Source organism: Ammospiza caudacuta, chromosome 1 (genome assembly GCF_027887145.1).
Source record: "Ammospiza caudacuta isolate bAmmCau1 chromosome 1, bAmmCau1.pri, whole genome shotgun sequence".
NCBI classification, from domain to species: domain Eukaryota; kingdom Metazoa; phylum Chordata; class Aves; order Passeriformes; family Passerellidae; genus Ammospiza; species Ammospiza caudacuta.
In genome coordinates, this window is record NC_080593.1 from 85,291,790 (window position 1) to 85,311,543 (window position 19,754).

The 19,754-nt window shown below is 37.8% G+C and overlaps 1 protein-coding gene across 5 annotated transcripts in view; it reads right to left on the reverse strand.

The window, feature by feature from the left end:
- Positions 1 to 19,754, reverse strand: part of DDC (dopa decarboxylase) — a 47,158-nt gene continuing 27,404 nt past the window's right edge. For all 5 annotated transcript variants that reach the window (XM_058810685.1, XM_058810665.1, XM_058810658.1 and 2 more), the window contains 5 exons: positions 14,931 to 15,007; positions 11,180 to 11,199; positions 10,348 to 10,446; positions 3,717 to 3,818; positions 1 to 315 (listed from right to left, as the gene is read on the reverse strand). In XM_058810685.1, coding sequence (XP_058666668.1) covers positions 100 to 315; positions 3,717 to 3,818; positions 10,348 to 10,446; positions 11,180 to 11,199; positions 14,931 to 15,007 — 514 coding nt within the window. In that variant the 3' untranslated portion in view covers positions 1 to 99. The remainder of the gene's footprint in view (positions 316 to 3,716; positions 3,819 to 10,347; positions 10,447 to 11,179; positions 11,200 to 14,930; positions 15,008 to 19,754) is intronic.

The following is a 19,754-nucleotide window of genomic DNA, read 5'->3' on the forward strand; positions in this document are numbered from 1 at the left end:
TTCTTCATAGTTTGACTTTCCCACCTGCAACTAAAATAAAACTTGGCAACACAGAGAAAGCCAGTTAATTACCTCATCTCCACTTATACTTCACTGCTGTTACTGCTGGTGGTGGTTGTGCTCCCAAGTTTTCAGAAGATCAGTTGCCAGCTGTGAGATGTGCTGCCAGGCAAACTTGATGTGGGTGGATTCCACTGTGCGGGAACAAACAGCAAAACGTAGCACAAACTTCTCTCGCAGGTGGCACGGGACCAGATGGATCTTCTTGGCATCATTTATGCTTTTTAGAAGTGCCTCATTTAGTTCATTTGAGCCCTGAAATCATTGTAATTCAATGGATATGGCAATGAATTTCAGAAACAATTCTGGAAAATGTAAATCCCACCAAGCAGCCAAGCTCAAGTAGCACCAGTAACAGGCAGTCACCGTCTCATCTCTCAGTGCTTTGCCTTCAAGGGTCACAAAATGATGATGATTTGAGAGAGAAGTTTTGGGCCACAAAGAGATTTAGGGATTACCTTCAGTTTAGAAACAGTGCTCACACTGGGGGATTTGTGATAGCTGACTGCCTTTTTGTGACCTAAGGTCGTGAGCTATGTTAAAAGCATTCATTATTGTATCTGTGTTATTACACTCTTCTTGGATCTAATCAAACAAACATGGGAGGAAGTTTTGCAGTGAGCTATGCTAACTTTCCTCACTTAAGCGTGGCTGCTGTGAGAGATTCTTTTGAATATGAAATCTTACCCTTAATTAAAAAACTTTTAAGGTAATATATCCCTGGCATAATTAGGTTTCATATGATCAGTGGAAACCCTAAAAAAGTATTTGCCTCAATTCTATAGGAGTTGCCCACCACAGAAGCCCTCAGAGGAAGTATCTTAGGTAGTGTGCAACCTTTACTCCATCTGTTACACTGGTGGCAACACACAATTGCAAGAGATTCTGGGAGCATCTGCATTTTTACTGCAGTGCCCCCTTACTGAGCACAGTCTGTGGAAAAAGAATTGCAAATGGACAAATCCCTCTGTTCGGCATCCTGACCAGAAAACACCTTCTCCAAAATCCAATTGTGACTTTCCTGCTTACATAAGGCAGACAGTTTCCTACTGGCAGCAAGGAAGAATGTATGATTCTCACATTTTTAGATCATATTAAGAATTAAGAGTTGAACCCATGTCAAAACTTTGTTCTGTCTTAGCACAAGTTATGATGAATTTGGTGTGTAGTCCTAAATTCATGGCTTAGCCTTACTCTTCTAGGAGATATTTATGTGACTGAAATGCTCCTAGCTAAGAAAATGGACCAACTTTGGTGTTTTGTAAGTCCCCAGCTATTACAGGTCAGTCACTGCTGACAATGATGTCCTGCTTTCTTATCAAAGGCAATGCATTATTAAAATGACAGTCCTTGCTTTTAACATCAAATGCACAGCGCTGACTTTCAGGCAATACAAGCAGTTACATGATGTTAAGTTGGCAGGAGGAGGGAGAAAGATTAATTTATCTTTCTTCTGTTCTGCTCTCACAGCTCCACCTTAGGGCTGCTGTGGCACTCAGGTGTCAAGTCAAATTGAAGTTGGTAGTGACTAATCCTCTCCCAGAGCTTTGAGAAGGCAGCTTTGATTGAGTCTGTGAGCTTCAAGAAGACAGCATTCTCACCCCCTTGGAGAAATTACTAGCTTGACTTGTATTCATCTGCAGTCATGACAAGGAGGCCTAAAACTAACCCTTTGGCATGACATATTTGATGAAATAATTATAATATGAAAGTCATAGGTAATTAGTCCATTTGCTCAACAGTGTGAAAGGCAAAAAATTAAAAGTTACAGCTAAGCAAAAAAAATTAAAAGGGCTTCTCAAGAACAAAGGAAGTAAGAAAAAAAAATCATACTTTTACAGCTGTGCAGTATTATGTAGTTCATGTCCCCTGACCCTGAATACTACTGCAACTACATAAAAGTTACAAATGCCCTGCTTCTAAGATGTATGAATTATATGATTTTATGAATTATAAAAATGATAGAATGATTTTTGAAGGAGTGATATAAACGGCAAATAAAGCTGTTAAAATAGCTATAAAACCCTCCTAATTTGAAAGCTTGCTAAGTTTTTTTTTTTCATTTTTTTGGATCAACACTGCTCTTTTAACACTGGTTTTCAGTGGAATCAGGCCTTTATTCTACAACTTGTCCAAAGGTTTCTTTGCTAAAGGTCCAATATTTACCTCCTATTGTAAAATTGTCTTTCCCTTTAGATGCAATTTCTTCCTCTGAATCATGAGGGACAGGAGAACAAATGTAGATGAACTACTGGTCTGATCAAAAGTGACAATTCCTGTGTTGCTATGCTCTATTTCACCAGAACTGTTCCTTCAAAGTAAATGTAGAGCACTGACTAACAGCTGTGTCTGGATCTGCAAAACTAGTGTTTGCTTGTTCCATGTGAGAGAGCAGACTGCAACCAGCATTTTGTTATTGAGCAATAAAAGCCACAGAATCTATCCCTCAACATCTTTTAAATGTTATTGTTAGGAAAGAGACTATATTCATGTTTCCATTGACTGAAAAAACTACATTTGTAATATGTCTGATCCCTTAAAAACAGGGTCTTTTAAAATTTTGGTTTAAACATTATAAATTCAAACAAAACCATTTTCCTATTCCAGGTGAACTTGCCATTACTTTATTATTTACTTGTTAGCTTCCTCAGCCATTTGCATCAAACTCAGGTAACTGGAGCAACTGAATGACTGAGAAAAGAATTTGTTGAAAATAAACTACCCAGAAGGAGAAAAGATGTGCTTGGAAGCCTTCAGAAAAGCGAAAAGCTCATTTAGGTATCATGTTAACTAGAAAACACTAGTGCTGTTGTTGGTATTGTTGCTTGGTGGTCAGATCCAGGGTTACAATCCAGTCCTCTGCAGAGGCTTTAGCTGCAAGCTCTTCTAGAAAATGACTTCTTTACCTAAACTGAGACACTGATCCCCTTTTAATGGCTGATTGAAACAAATGAGCTCTCCCAACTACTGCAGCTTTTATTTTCTAAGTACAGAATGAATTTTCTAATTTCTGTTGGGCAAGGTCTCCACATCAATGAACTTGGCACTTTGAGAGATTTTGGGCAATAAAAGGCCAAACAAGGCAAAAGAATCATGTTCAGCAATAAAAAGCAGACCAGGAAAGCTGGCCTCCCATGTAACCTGTTCTTAAACACATCTTACTTCAATTTTCCCAGTTTTACCATCAAATTTTATAGGTGAAAAAACAGTCTTTAAAGAAAAGTGTTTCGTTCTCTGATTTTTATCTTATTATTTTTAAAATAAAACTGAATATGAAATATATACACATAAAAAATTAACTTGACAAGAAACAAGTAATACACACTCACCATATTCAGCAGTCTAGGGAAATATACTAAAACAGTCATCTTTATCAAAGCTCCTCACACATAGAATGTAAGTCATTTTATATGACTAGTTTAAACATTTGTTTGCCTTGACTGTATGTTTCCATACCTTATTATGCTTTAATTTCTCTTAAGCTTTTGATTCAATTTGAACAAAATTGTCTAAAGCTTTTTTTTCTTTCATCTGCTTTGTTCTAAACAAGCTCACTTTCATTAAAAAGTAATCAACTGCAAAGGCTGTATTCAGCTGCAGGTTCTGGAGTTGCTATAAACCATGAGAGAAGAAATAGGAGATTTCAGCTGCCTTACCTTCAGCCGGAAGCAGACCAGTCCCAAAACAACCTCGGCACAGATCTCAAACCTTTCATCCTGAAGGACTAAGTGTTCAAACTGATGCGACAGCCTAATGTGCTGAGAAGAGAAAGAGTATCTACATTGAATACATTTGATTCACCAAGAGAAAAGGTGTGCTGAAGTATTTTCCATTCCTTTGCTCTGTTCCTTCTGCTGCTCTGTGATAATATTCACATATTGCCATCTGTTTGTGTTAACTTCCATCCCATTTATGACTCCCAGAGACCATATGGAGCCATTGCTGTATTAGGATCTCAGTCTGTCTTAGGCAGTGCTGGTCTACTTCTTGAGACACTTCAGCACAATTTGATATGATACCACATTAGCAGTAAATAATTTTAATAATTCTCCTTTACGTTTTATACCACTGTTAGTTTAGGCTGGGAATGGCAAAAGAATCCAGAAGTCATTAGAGGGAAAGGGGGAAGTGCACAGATATACAGGGGAAAAATTGTCACAATTTCAGTGAAAATTGAGCTGGAAATATACACTTTTTAGAATAGCCCACTTAATATGAGAAATCTGTGAAGAAAGGGAGAACTTGCTCACTATTCTGACCTGGGTGCTCAGGTTCAGTTGAAAAAAAGTTGATGGCAGTATAATCAAGAAAATGGACAGCAAATCTCAGCAAACCTGTTGAGAAGTTACTGAGGCAAAAAAAGGATGACACTGGGCACCAAGCTGGAGCAATTATTTTGAAGCAGATGAAACCAAAATTCAAATAAAAAGGGAAAAACCAACAGACATGCTAAAAACCAGCTGGGAAGTATTATCATTAGTCAGTGATACTGGCATGCTCATACCATGTTTTTCTTTGTTTTCTTTCAAAGAGAAAATTAATTTAAAAGCACTTTCAAAAAACCAGCACATATCCTTATCAGGTACCTGCAATACCCTATCCAGTCCCCCTCCTGCTAGCTATATCATTAGCTTAGTGTTCGCTATTCTAGAAAAAGCCAAAAAATACAACCAAACTACCAACTAAAAAAGGTAAGGCAACAACAGAAACCTGCCATTTTAATTATAGTTTGTCTTCATGCAATAGCCAGTCTATACCAAAAATTATCTGAAACACCTAAAAGTCATGTTTAAAGATTTTTTCATTTTTATATATTTAGGACTGCAAATAATTTTACAAAAATAAACAACTAAGCCCATGCTTTTGCACTTCGACTTTTTGTAAGTTCAAGGATGGCTATTAAACAAAAATGAAACATATTACTTTGGGTCAAGGTTAAATGTGGAATGTATCATCTCACAGTAACTTCTTCCAAAAGGACAAGGCAAAACAGAAACTACAGAAAAGGAAAAAAAAAGAAGAAAAAAAGCCAACACATTTTGTAATCTTAATCATAGCTTTCTGGTGGTTTTTTATTTCTTGAAATAGAAAAACATAGTTTAAATTGAATCAAAATATTTCTTCAAAACCTTCATATTGGGCTTACTGGTACCCTATGTAACCAGCCAGTTGTTACCACTTCTGCTCTGCTGTTTGTTACACCCATTTATCAACTCCCTCTAAAATGAGCCTGAAAGCTCTTTGAGTCAGGAATGAGACCAATAAATTCCCAATCCCTTCCAAGGCATTTGAATGTTGTGCTAATACACAGAGCATGAATTTACTGCTGTGAAATCCAACCAGAACTATCTGCATACGTGCAGATACTTGTATGCATAATAACTGCATGAAAAACATATGTGGAATAGGCACAGGAGTTGCAATGGTCTTTTACTGTCTCCTCCTATCCTCATGTTCTGTAGCTTTAACCAAACATGTCTTTTACACAGCTCCACAAAATTCTGCACTGCATGTAGCATGTCTTGGAAAACAAAGCCATAAAACAAATCATGCTCAATGAGATAAGAATTTTACAACTGTCCAGCTGAATGTAATCACCAGCTGAATTTCATCAAATTTTTTCTGGGTAACAATTGAATAAAGTAAACATTTAAGATCTGGCTTACTGTGAGGACTTTGTACTAGAAAACTCCAGACCCAAGCTGTGCATTTTATAGCAGGTACTTATGTCCACTTCTTGAATGAAATGATTTTTCAGGAATTTGAAAGAAATAAAAGCAAGGGTAAATAGAAAAATTTTAAGTAAGTCACAAACCAAAATTCTGGAGGTATTTTGCCTTCATGTCTGGATACAAATACCTACATTCACAGCAAGTCTTAACAAACAGCAATAATTGGTAAAGACACTGGGGGGCACCAAGCGTGTTAGGTTTTACTGAACTGGAATAAGAGAAAGAGGGGATTTAAGTGGAGTTTCACGTGTATAGCTTTGCCTAAATACAGTTAGCCAAGGCCCTGCACCTTTGAACTGTAAGCTGTTATCCTGAATTGCTCTTACATTGATTGCTGCAGCAGTAGAGTTAGATATTATTAAGCCTGGAAGTTCAAGTTCTGTGAAACTGCAGGGCATTCAGGTGTCACATGTGCCTCTCTAAGTCCAAAAGCTGTACCCACGCTCTGGATGTGAGCATGGCAATAATTGACAGGAGGACATGTGTGGCTTTAATGCTTCAGCTTTTCAAAACAGCCAGGTACACTGTGAAAATAAAACTGCTGGCACTGAAACTCAGAATAGGAAAGAAGGAGAAGTAAAAGACTGACAGGCTGTTCTCAGTTTTCTGCTGAATGTGTACATACCAAGGCTGACCTATGGATATCTTAATCCTCAAGTGCTTTTGATTTTGACATCTGTGTGTCAAGCTGTGTCCCTAGCATTAACTTGAAGTTGGCATTCAAATATTTAACTTTTCAAAATTATTTTATTAGAGCTGTTATTTGATTTAACAAAAGTGTGAACATAAGCAAACCAACTCACGTACTGTTTCTAAAACTACCATTTGAGCAATCCCTCCATCAGGTGCATTCTCAGAGTGGAATCACATGGACTGTGTTTGTGTCCTGAAGTATCTTGGTATATAGGAACAGAATAACAGCCCCAGTGTTTGCAGTGCAATTTAGCTTGAAATAAAGAGCCTTCTTATGTGTCACTATTATCTCAGGTACGTAACCTTTGCTCTTCTCCAGAAAAGTGAGAAAGGAAACTAGGGATCTAATTAATTTGGTTATTCTGGATTAAGGGAAATGTCTTACATAATCAGTAATGGGAGCAGTAAACTTGTGAGGCACTAAGATGTGGTCCCTATTTAAAAAAATCTGTATTTTCCTATGTATGTAAATAACTATAGCTATTTACTCACAGTTCCTGTGAGTAAATAGCTATAATTATGAATATAAATATAAATTTAAATTTAAATGCTTCTGCATTGAAGTGTTCAAGCTGAATTATAATTTTTGAGCAACGCCTTCAAGAGCTAAAATAGCTTTTGATTGCGGGGAGCTTCTCTGAAGCATCAGAGTACGCTACTGTGTATATGCAGATAAACATACTGCCCTAGTCTTGATCACTTCATACTTTTTCTCCTATAAATTTCACTTCTTTGCCTGCTTTAGCCTGCATCCCACTACACTGAAGGGAAATGCTGTCACAAGAGTCTTCTTAACAGCCACTTGGACTGTGCCACTCTCCAGTTCAATCTCTAGTATTGCTGTTCTTTACAGTTCCAGTTTCTTGGACTCTACTGTTAATTTTTAATGGCATTCATTATCCTCAGTACACTGATTACTTCTGCTCCTAAGGAGGATTCCCTTGAGAGGACTTAAACCAACAAAGGAATAATAAAGAGATGGTCAAGCAGTTTGCAAATGAGCCATTTGCAAATGGGCCGTTTGGATTTCACATTTATACAGACTCTGAGTGGTTGGCATCAGTCCAGAAGACTGTTGTTGTTGAGTTTGCCCTCTTTTTACATCTCCTCTGTGGCTTTAGGACTTAACTCCAAAATTTGTATTTGTCTTTCCCCACATCCTTCAAAGATGACAATCCTCCCCTTTACCACTGCTTTAAAACCTATACTTTGCAATAGATTAATATGACATGCTGTGTGTGAAAAGAGTGCATAACTGGAATGTTTGGAAAGCAAAAAAAGTTACTGAATCTAAATCCAAGTCACACATTCTCATCTCCTGGGAATATTTTACTTCCTAAATGCCCTCCTCAAGCAAGTGCCAAATTGCAGTGGTTATCCGGTTATTTTGATGTAGACCTTAAGGCTGCAAACACAACAAACATATATTTCTTAAAACATACTAACAAAAGGGAGGTAAAAATAATTTTTGTGACAGTTTACATCAAGAAAAAGAAGTTTTTGAAGAGATAGTTACAGACATCTTTGGTCTCCCACACAGAAACTTGCTACCACACAACAAATAGGGTGGGTTCTTAAGGATCTACAGTGTTTTTCCCCTCTATATCATGTCAGAGGCTCTTCACTCTTGAAAATCTCAAATCCCTTTGTAAGTAACACCAGGCTGCACAAAAGAAGCCTAACTAGAAACCTATAAACACTGCACAGATCTTCCTAGAGTTTTCCATGACTTAGGAGCAAACTTAGGCACCTCCTTTCCCAGATTCCAGCCCAAGGAGCAGCTTCAAACCTCCACTCTTCCGCCCGACTCTGTCACCCTTTCCTTGAGGCAGCTCCTCAGTAACACAAGAGACAGAGAGAGCAGTTCTTCCTGCTTCCCCAGCTCCAGCCCTCTGGAGTTCTCCACTGGAAGGTTGCAATACCTGCCTTTGTCACTGTCCCTAGGTCTCTTCTCGTTCCACCTATGTCCACTCTATCACTCACTCAAATGCATCTCCAGAAATAATTCTGGCATGTGCAGAGCTTCCCTTAAAACCCAGCTACAAGTCCCAAGTCCACAGGAGACAGTACCAGCCCCGGAGCAGGAACTGCCTGCGACTGCCTTGGCCAGCAGTGGGAATATAATTATTTGCAAGATGCTACAACATGTTTAAAAAGAAAACAGCTTCTCAAGGCCAGGCATGGGGATGAGCAATGTTAAAATTCAGCTAACAAGCGAAGCTAAATTCCAAATTATTTTTTCATTTGGAAACTTGTCTATAGGCTTGAAAATTTAAACCAATGTCAGTCTGGTTTAGATACTTCATTACTACTCTACCAAAAGAAAAGTCATCACAATCTACCTGGAGCTCATGATAATTTCTGAGAAGATGGGAAAAAGTACAAGATAAGAAACACATTTTTAATTTTTATTTTCCAGCTAGTGATATAATTTTATCAAAATATCTGAAAACTCACAAGAGATACCTTAGATTCTGCTATGGAACAAATGAAATGCAATTATTTTTTGAAATTTAAGTTCAACAGAGGCTTGCTGGAGATATAAATTAGGTTTATTTTAAGATGCTTTGGAACCCACTGAACCAGCATTCATTAGGAGTGGGTAAGGAGGTAAGAGGAGAAATTAATTTAATGGTTCCAATTTCAAGATTTATACAGTGAGAAAAATTCTTCACCTAATTATACCTCTTGTCTTTTCATATGTTATTTTTATATCTGTACTGAAGAAAAATTTAGTCCTTAGAAATATAAACCAAACACACTCATTTCAACAAGCCCTTGGAAATCTTAGCTGTCTGAACCACCTTTACAAACGAGGAAACATACAAGGGTTTTACTTTGGAGTCATTATCTTTAAGAAAAGATTCATCTGCTTACCCTTCCTGAACTGAATTGTCACAGAAAATATCAGTGCTTGGTCCTCAGCTATGATTCTATGAAGACAAGCAGCTTTTGGCAGGACAAGCAGGAAGATATGTGGGAAACAGGGAAAGAGGGAATTTTTTGAATGTAAATACTGATCTGTGGAAAGCAGCTTGACAAAAGGCCGTGCAATTGATATGAGTCTTCCAAAGATTTTCTTAGGAATTCTTCTGTTTAGTACCAAAACTGAAAGGAATGTGTGTCTGCAAGGAATAAGGCTAGGCCCTTAGCTAATGGATATTTTTGTAAATATTTAGAGCCAAGTCATGGATCTCCCCTCACTAGAGGTTTCCCTGAACTCCATAAAGGTGGAAAGGTATGCTTGAATTTGACTTTACTGCTACAGAGGAAGTATATATATAATTTAGAGGGGTGCCACATGTGTTTTTAGTGATTAAAAACCCCTCCTTTCTTCATCAAGAATAAACTTAGTACTTATAACAGTATCAACAGACTGTAAATTGTGCGCATTCTTTCTTTAACAAAAATATATTTTAGACAGGAAAAAAAGCAACAGCAGAGGTAGACATGCCAAATAAGTCACTGTATTCCTTAATCATAATCTAAACATCCTATCAATGCATGCATATTAATAAAATAAAGAAGCAATGAACATCCATGTGTTTCCACAAAATAAAACCATCTATGTGTTTTGGCTTAATTTGAGAGGGAACTGTGGTTCCACACTGTAGAAGGTCCAAATTCTGAGATGTTTCTTTCCTAAAGATGAGCACAAAATGAATGGCACCTTTGCTCCGGCCATGATACGAAATGCTGACCTTACATGGGGCAAACGAGCAGCACCCTTGTCGAACTGAGCTGCCCCAAACTGCTTCCTGTGCCTTCTGATGTGTGCACAGAAGTCATGGGGAGCAGCCAGGCAGCTCACCTTCCCTTGCCATCCCACCAGAGGGTACCCAAGAAGGAGATTCCCAGTCACCTTGCGGATGTGCTCCTGCAGCCCCCTGACGCCGTACATCCTCAGCACGAACCAGAGCTTCAGGGAGCGGAACCTCCTGCCCAGGGGGATCTGCCAGTGCTGCAACCCAGAGAGAAAGGAGAGCCCGTGTCAGAGGCCACCACTGCAGTGACACAGCACAAAGTATGGTTTTGAAGTGACCCACATGGCCACATCCTATGGGCAGGTGCTGGAGGTGGAACAAATAATAGAAGAAATATCTATTCCTGGTTTATTAATCCCTGTTTATTAATGCCGTTTAATACTCAGAATTTTCAACTTAAAATTGGCAAAGGAGGTTGGAGTCAGAACGGAAGGGTCATGAGGCAAATCAAATTTTCTTTGTGCATCCTGAATTTTCCTCAAAGGCTTTAGAAAAACAAGTATCTGAGAAACTCATGTACATTGGCTCGTTTAAAGTTGTGGGGCTAGCATCTACAAAGACAGGCACATTTTCCATTTCAAAACAACAGTGTTTCTATGGTAAAAGATTGAAATAGAGATGCTTTTAATTTTTTTAAAATTGTGTTATTCACTATGTCAAAGAAATAAATCACCAAACCCACAACTTTAGAAAATTTCTTTGTACTGCCTAAATCTAAAGATATTGCACATGCAAGACAATTTCTGCCTTTAAACATTCTTTTTTCAAAAAACAGAAAAAAACCCAAATTTCAATTTGTTAAAAAATTTAGCAAGCTGCATCCTTCTTGTAAAGAAACATAAAGTTTGGAAGTTTATGGCAGTAATGGAAAATAAAGCCCTAAAAATATCAGTACAGACAAGTAATAGTGTTAATTATATTCATACTTACCCGATAATCTGTGACAAGACCTGGAAATTAAAGAAAAAACATTCACATTGCATCATCATCACAACAGCCAAAGACTTCAACCATTCTAATGTTATTGAAAAAGCTGTATCTTATCTATCCTTTACATCTGCTGCAAATTTCTGCATCATCAGTGTCAACAGGAGCACTAAATATCTAGCTGGGTACTTGGCTGCATGTGAAATGAAGGGGCTTGCAATAACCTTCGTTCCTTAGCTAGTCAAAATATGCTACTGACAAACAGTTTACAGAAGAAACATTATTTTCCTTTCTGTTATACTGCAGATACTATGGAGATGACAGATCAAATATTATGTTTATTTTCTTCCTGTAGAGAAAACAAGCAGCAGATAAAATACCTATTATTAATTTTGGTTTAAACAGTTTGCAGAATCCCCAGACTCACCTCATACTCATAACTCATTCTCTGCTGTGAAATGTCATTGCCTTTACCCTAGTGAACTGGTAAGACTCTTTGAAATAATCCACCTTTTATATTCATGCATATATTTGTTGCTAATTCTACAGAATATATAATAAGTGACTAGAAAATTGACTCAGAATTTGACCTGTCCCTGCTTGGAGAATAGTATTCTGCAATTTTTTATGGTTTTTCTTTTGATGGAGTGAAAGTCGCTTACACAGATGGACTAAGCAGTCCAGGAAGGCAAGCAGAGGGCATTATCAGCTGTCCTTTTATGTAAGCACACAGTGTCAGGATTCACCTGACTTTTCTTTGAATCAAGGAATTCAACTGATTTCACAGTAAACTTGAACTCAGTCAGTTACTTGCTGTAAGCCAGTAAGAGACATTAAACTGATGTAATATTTAAAGCACTTCTCTAGGAAGCATCTGCTTAGCTTATTTGTTTAATTTCTCTGCATTGGGGTATAAGCTTCATAGGAGAGTATGTACTTGGATTCCTTGGGAAAATGCTAAATGTTCCTGGAATTGTTAAAATGTTAACTGGAAGGTTGAACTGTAGCTTCTGAATTTGACCAGTATATGCCATTTACATAATTTTCAGCCTTTATATTTTCCAGGGGAAAAAACCAAACAACTTTTTTCTGTGTTACAAGCTCTCTTGCCAATGTTCTCTCATTTGCAGCCAAAACACAGGAAAAAACATGGTCCTTCTGTCCCTGTAATAGAAGGACATTAGGTTCTTTAACCTGTCACTATGTTGGTCTCCAGGTGGTAAAATACCCCAAATCCACAAAACAACCAACAATCATCAACTTGTTTCTGGTCTTCTGGAAATGAATGTGGTTGTCTCTGCTTGGTAACGAGGAAAATTGATAACATTCACATTCTTCTGCTTTGTAGCAGCCATTTCTGTTTGATAGCTGCAAGACTGGTAGCAAAGAGAGTAAAGCAACTGGTGACAGATAAATAATCCTACGCTCCTGTAAGGGGCTATGTCTAATGATCCACAACAACGCCTTTCACAAGCTGTGAAGCAGAATGTAATCAATGATTAGTGCTTGATTCCTTGATTACAAGCCTTAGTCTTACATCTGTATTTAACCAGGAGGAATTGCATTGTGGGAGACTATGTGGTGCTCACAATAGAGTATAAAGCTGCACTCTTCTAACACTGCCATGAGGATTTGACCTATATCCTGGGTTGCCAGGCAAGCTAGTATAATCTTTCTGGTGTGGTGATGCAAATCACATAAAAATTATAATTAATGACAAAATAAAGACTCTCCCCTTGGGGACACATATAATTGCCATATGGTTAATAAGAGTAATTGCTCACGGATAGATATATTTTTCCGCTCATTTAAATTCTTGAGTGAGAGATAAGTGAATTCAGAAATACTACTTTATTATTTAGTAAACCAGGATAGGAATTCTCAGACCTGAGAATACTGAGAATTCAAGACCCTCCATTTGGCAAGTCGTATTTTCAGGAGTGCTGACATCCCATAAATCACACAGGAGTCAATGGGGACTGCAGCACCTTCGTGTAGCAAATTTGACTGTGTTTATTGAAGGAGTAAGTGAGGGTTGGAAGTTTAACCAGAGGCTTTTGCATTTGGAAAGTGTTGTCCAACTTCTTAGAAAATTGATATCACATGGGAAAGGAGCATAGAAAAAAAAATGGCATCCCTAGACTGCTAGTAATCACTTTATCTCCTTTGAAATCAGTATGTTAGATCATCTAACATGCTATTCCACTTCTGAAGACAAGATGAAGGCTAAAAAACTCTTTCTCCGACTGGGTGACAAAGTTTTTAGGTCAACTAGGTGGCTTTACTGAAACTACCTGTTTTTAAGAAAGGTTTGGTTTTCTTCAGGTGTTATTTAACCCAGGTAAGACCAAAAGTTCTTGTATCAGCATTATCAGTTGTCCCAAGAACATATTTTCATTTTAGTTAAGGCTGGAATTTTTTCACCTGAAGATAAATATTTTTAATGTGTATGTTAATTAAAGGCTAGTGCCTTAAGTGTAACTTGTATATTCTATTAGAAAAGGCAAAAAAAAAAAAAAGGTATATCTTTTTTCTTAATAATTTGAGCCTTTAGAGGGTGAACATCAGGTCCAGAATTACTGCATGTTCCTGTTTATTGCACTGTTCTATGTTTGCATTCCTTGGAAATGGAGGAAAGGAATAAGATGCAAGGTTTATGCCAGTTCAGGATTAAGGTACATGAGTCCATTTTTCCTAGGGCTTTTTAGTGAATTGTGGAATTCTGGATGGTATTAATTTAAATGTCAATGAGTTCATAGCCATATCAGGATACACTTCTGAACACAGATCAGCACCAGAAATTCCAGGAAAACAATGAGGTTGAGTATATGGTAAGTCCATCTACAGATGATTCAGCAAGTTATGAGGGAACTTCCACCACATGTTGACTCTGCACTGCTGTGACCTTCTTCACAATTATTCAGTTAATACCCAGATGTGTAAAAATGGGCTTCAGGAGGGCAAATACCACTCTGCAGTTGCTAGGTATGTGCAAGGACCATCACTAATCCATTAAGGAGCTTTGTACAGAGTCTGAGATTTTTTAATTCTTTGTGTGCATTTTGCAAAGAGCTTTCATGAGCATTTTGTATGAAACAGATAGTCTGCTCTTTCTGCCTTTCCCTACAGCCAGTGTAAGAGCATGAGGGCCACAGCATAAGGTCCCAGAAAGCTATCACTCAAAAGCAGAGCACAGACAGCAAACACAGTTCACCCCTTCTTTGTAGTTTCTGAGAGTGTTTTTTTCCTCACATGTGTTTCTGAAAAATTTGAATCAGAGCTTGCATGAATAACTAAGAAAAAAAGTCACAGGCCTTAGAAACTCTGAAACCAAATCAGATCCTGAAATCATTCTGGAGAAAGATGTGCTGGGGAGACAGGTTAGGGGACTTGTTACACAACACCCAATAATACGATTATCTGACAGCCAAAAGATAATGAGAATTTTCTCAACACTCCTGCAATCAATCAGTGGTAAGTCTGCAACTGGGGAAATCCCAATACAAAAGTAGTAATGCATAATGCTTTATGAAATTACTTTCCTTGTACTGCTTTTAACTAACTAAAATCTCACTAGACATGTATTTGCACTTTAATGAGCTAAGCTCCCTAGAGTGCTCAGAAAATGGAAACGGCCTCCTAAACAACTTGGGTAGTTTAAGAATTGCTGTTTTCATCTTAAGTCCTTTTTTCTTTCCATTAAATATCAGAGTGCAAACAAAATAATAATAATCTCATTTAATGATAAAATTACCAGACTCCTGATGGTGATGCTGCAGGTAAAGAGGTTCTAATTTAAAGGCACCTATTAAATCTGATCTTTTTTTCACCCTGTATAAAAAAAGAAAGAAATCAAATTGAGAAATTTAAGAATAAAGACTTAAGGGATTAAATTTCCACAAGAAGTGAAGTCAAATTGAATGTGTTTAAACTGGCATATTTCCTGAGCACAGCCTGTGCCATTTTCAGTGCTTTTTCACAGCCATATCAGTACTGTACTTACAAGCAGTTAAGTGTAAGGCTCAGCAGGAACGGGCAGCATGACTGCACGACTGCATATTTAAAAACAGACAAGAAACAGACATAGAGGATCTTTTTATGGTGATAGACACTCACACCAGAATGTGAGACTAGCTGAAGCAATGTTAATGTTTGCAGTCAACAGAAGTTGTCTTGAAATTACTGCAGTACAAAGCTGCGTGGGAAGAGCTGTTGCTTCCTAAACATCACGCAGAGCCGCGCTGAGGCTTTGGGGGCGCTGGCCACTGTCTCCCCATGCTGCTGTGGAAGCAGCAAGAGCAGCCCCTGGAAGGGACAAGCCCCAGCTCTGACTCTGACTCCCCTCTTGTACCACCCTGCCACCAGCTGGATCCACGACACAATTCCTGACAGACATTCTACAGCACAATGTCACACTGAGAAGTGTAACTTACTATTGTCAGCTGAGGGGTGGTGTGACTGGACTGACGTTCAAAAGCCAGTGTGTCCCTATTAGAGAGAATAAACTTTGTTCTGCCAGCGATTAATAACGAGATTTTTCTGGTTCGTGGTGCATGCTCAGTAAGACTGACTCACCTCCACAAATGTTGGGGTTTATAGAGGCAGAAGAAGAAACCATAAATCAAAAAGGGAAAGACTGCTACATCATTATATTATGCCTATAAATATATTACAAATTAAGCAAAAATTATATCAAAACAGGGATACTCTAAAAGACTAAAGTCCGGAATTTTTTTCTATTTTTAATTGTTTATTGTAGAATTGTAAATTTCTAAGTAAAAATCTAATTTCCAATATTTTAGTGTGTATGTATAAATTCACAGGCCAGTACATACTCCCATTCTCATTCACATCTAGACTGTGGTCATAAAACTTCTTTTTCAAACAAATAAAAAGCCTTCATCTCTCTAATGGTCAGGGAAGTATCAAGGCCAACAGGTAAGTATTTGCCTTCAGGTAAGGGAAGTACATGGCTGAAAATAAGTAAACTTAGGCATATGAAAAATAGTGACAGATTTTCAGATAAAATAAAAACAGTGAATAACCTAATTATTGCTAAAAATGTCCTGTGGACAAAAGGAAGAAAACAATGATTTAAAAAAGGTTTAATTAGGATAAATATTTTTAACAGATTTTATGTTGTTCTACTGTAGTTTATTTGAAGTATTTGATTACTTTGGTATATTTGTGTTTCAGTAGTTCATTCTCAATGCAGCTAATCCAAGTTATAAGCAACATCTTAAGATGTTTTGTGAGCACTTTATTTCTTCTCCTGTAAGATGCTGTATTAAACAATGGGAAGGGCAACTATTTTGTAGCAACATCTAGCTTAGAACACACGAAAATGAAGTTTCTGTAGGCAGGGAATGCAGGAAGGGTGCTGCTCCATTCTGCAAGCAGGTCCACACCTCAGGCAAGTCCTAAAGAGATCCAGACCAGAGTGCTCAGTGCTCAAGGTCTCTGCCACAATGGGGGGCCCCCACCTTGGAGCCAGACCCAGGGTGAGTGAGGCAGCCCCTGAGAAGTCTGATGCTGCCACTCAGATGGAACTGGTAAGGAAGGAGGTGTCAGTGCTGCTGGTAGCTTGCAATGGATACCCAGACACTTCTGGAGAAAAGGCTGGTACCTGCACAAGGTGTGCACGGGTGGATGACCTGTTGTCAAATGGCTGCATTACAAGACACAGATAACAGGCTGTGTGGTAGTGGAGGGACTCAAACAGAAGTAGATATGTGGCTCCAGAACCATCCACCTCCAGGGGATAACACTGAGACACCTTGGACCCTGGTGATCAAAAAAAAAGCAGGGCTCCAACCAACCTCCACCCTCCAACATTCAGAGCAAAATCAGGTATGATTTGTTAGAGATCTAAAGATGTTTGTGAGCAAGGCAAACAAGGTGAGCCTACATCAGGAGCCATGTGGTGGTTACTGTAAAAAGAAAAGTTGAGTGACTGTAGTGGGTGGCTCTCTGTTAAAGGGCTCTGAGGCAGAGCCTGAAAGATGTTCCTTTCTTCCACCAGCCTAAAAGATGTTCCTTGACCACCTCTCAAGACGAAAACCATAGGGCTAGATATCTCCAGAAGTCCCTTCCAACCCTAATGAATCTGTGATCCTGTGAATATGTTTTTCACAAATTATGCTGGTAAACTACAAATTTTTTAAGGCTGGAGGTTATGCTAATAGACCAAGACCTAGCCTAAGTAGCACAGATTAAGTGTTCATAATACAAAATGCAAAACAAAACTCCTGGTGAAATAAGTAGTGAAAATCTGTGAGAAGTGACTTACTTGAATTGCACATCTGCAGCTTTTAACTGCCTTGCTCTGTTTTGTGCATTTTAAATGAAAGATAAAAAGGTGACCTCATATAATGAACCACCAGGAAAATTTCAGTTTATGTTCAAGTAGATTGTTCAAGTTTGTTCAGCTGGAGCTGGGAAGTGAAATACAATTTCATTTCAAGCACTCTTCAAGACCAGGCTGGTTGGGGCTTTGAGCAAACTTGGGCTAATGGAAGGTGTCCCTGCCCATAACAGTGGGGTTGGAAGTAGATGACCTTTAAGTTCCCTTTCAACCCAAACTATTCTGTGTTCTATGATCTACAGATAAGTATTTCCTGTAGGCACCTTCTTCCAGTTACAGAAACACCCTTCCCAATCAAAAGTTAACACTTAAACCCCGAAAACAGTAATAAAAGTCAAAAATACCAAGACTTTGCAAGATTATTATTTTCACTCTCTCTGAATGAAGACACTTAGTCCTATTTTATAATATTCCACAGCATAATTTAAACAAGTCAGGCAAAACTGACTGTAGGTTCAAAAGAAAGTCTCTAAAGGACTCTGATATCTGAATACAGAAAATATATCCTTCTTGGACTGGCTTTATTAAATTCCTTTTTATAGGAAATTGACTGCTCTTTTCTGTACATCAGGAATTCTGAGAATATTTTACAAAAGGTTTATAATGAAATTGTCTCCAAATCTGAAACTACATCAGTGCCACATATTGCACTGAGTAGTTACATAATTACATTACAGATCTAATGGGTAGATTATTTTAATCAGCTTGCAGAGAAAAGAAATGCAAGTGTTTATTAGGGAAAATGCTGAGGAGTCTGAGTTATTTTGAAGTCTGGTCATCAATGGATGCACAGATTACTTTGGTTCTGAAATGGTGTTCGATGTTTACTGAACTCCTCTTTCCATACTACCACAGTATCTTACTTAATACTTTTCATGGATCCTAAGAGAATGTATTCTTCACAGTTACTTTTTCTTACCATCTTTCATCCTTTATTATTACTTTTCACCTCCTCAGGGATTATTACATTAGGTAAAACAGGTGGATTTTGGATGTGGGTCTTAAAATTAGCTTGCTGGACAATGGACTTGGCTTCAAGTCAAAGAGCTTAAGCATATATTTATTGTGTGTTAAGTGAATAAGCCCTATACAGAAATGCCTAGCTGACCTGAAGCCTGAGTGGCTATAGTTGTGAAACTTTTACTTTGAGTAGGGAGATGTGGCAAGGTCTCTTCAGAGTCCTTTTACTGCAATCTTCCTACCTATGAAAATAAGCATGTTATGCAATGTCTTATCTAAAAATAAAAAATAAAAACCCAACAAGAAACAAAATGCAGAAAAAAGTATTTCCCTAAGTCTAAAGTCTAAGCTTTACTAGGAATAACGTAAAGTCACCTGAGATGGGAACTCACAGTGTGATTGTATATAACTTGTTTTATTGGAAAGCCAGATAAAATGCCTTTAACGTAGTTCCACAGGGTTTTCAGGGACAGCAGAATTAATGAGAAACTAAATTGTTAGGGACTGGACTGTGGTTCCTCATTGTTCTACAAACATTAAAGAAAATGATAGTGTATTGTCTAATTTGCAAGTGGCTATGTTTCTAACAATATCTTTGAGTGATGAAAAAAAGATGGGAGGAACTAGCAAAGGAGTTTGTTTCCTCCTCTCGCCACTTCCCAACATCCAGAGACACAGCATGTTATGGGGTGCTGCCACTACTGATAAATTAGGGTCTAAATGTAAGCCACCTACCCTAAGGAAAAGAAAAAAACACTATGTGTGGGAAGATTCAAAATGCCTACATCAGCTGAAATATTAAAGTAAAAACCATAATATAATACCTGAAAAAATAATATATTACCTTTTCAGGTAATATATTTATTTACCAACTTTACCAACTTTGCCAGGGAAATTAAAAGAGATGAAGGTTAACCAAAAGCAACTGAGTGATCACTGTCTTACATTTATTCCTCTTTTAAATAGGTGACCTATTTCTGGATGATATTTTGGAGTCTTCTTTTTTCTCTTTTGTAAATTTTGTTCTTTTATGACTGAAATTAATGTTTTCATTTTTGATAAATGGTCTGCATTTGTTGAATAGCTGTTTTGCTAACAAGTATCATTAATTGTGATGCTGGTAATCATTTTGTTTGGGACAAAATCGGATCACCCATGGAACGTTTTTAACAAACCCATGCTATTATTACTGCCATAATACTTTGTTTTGTTTGAAAGTATGTCTATGGGTTTCTATTTCAGCATCATTTAATA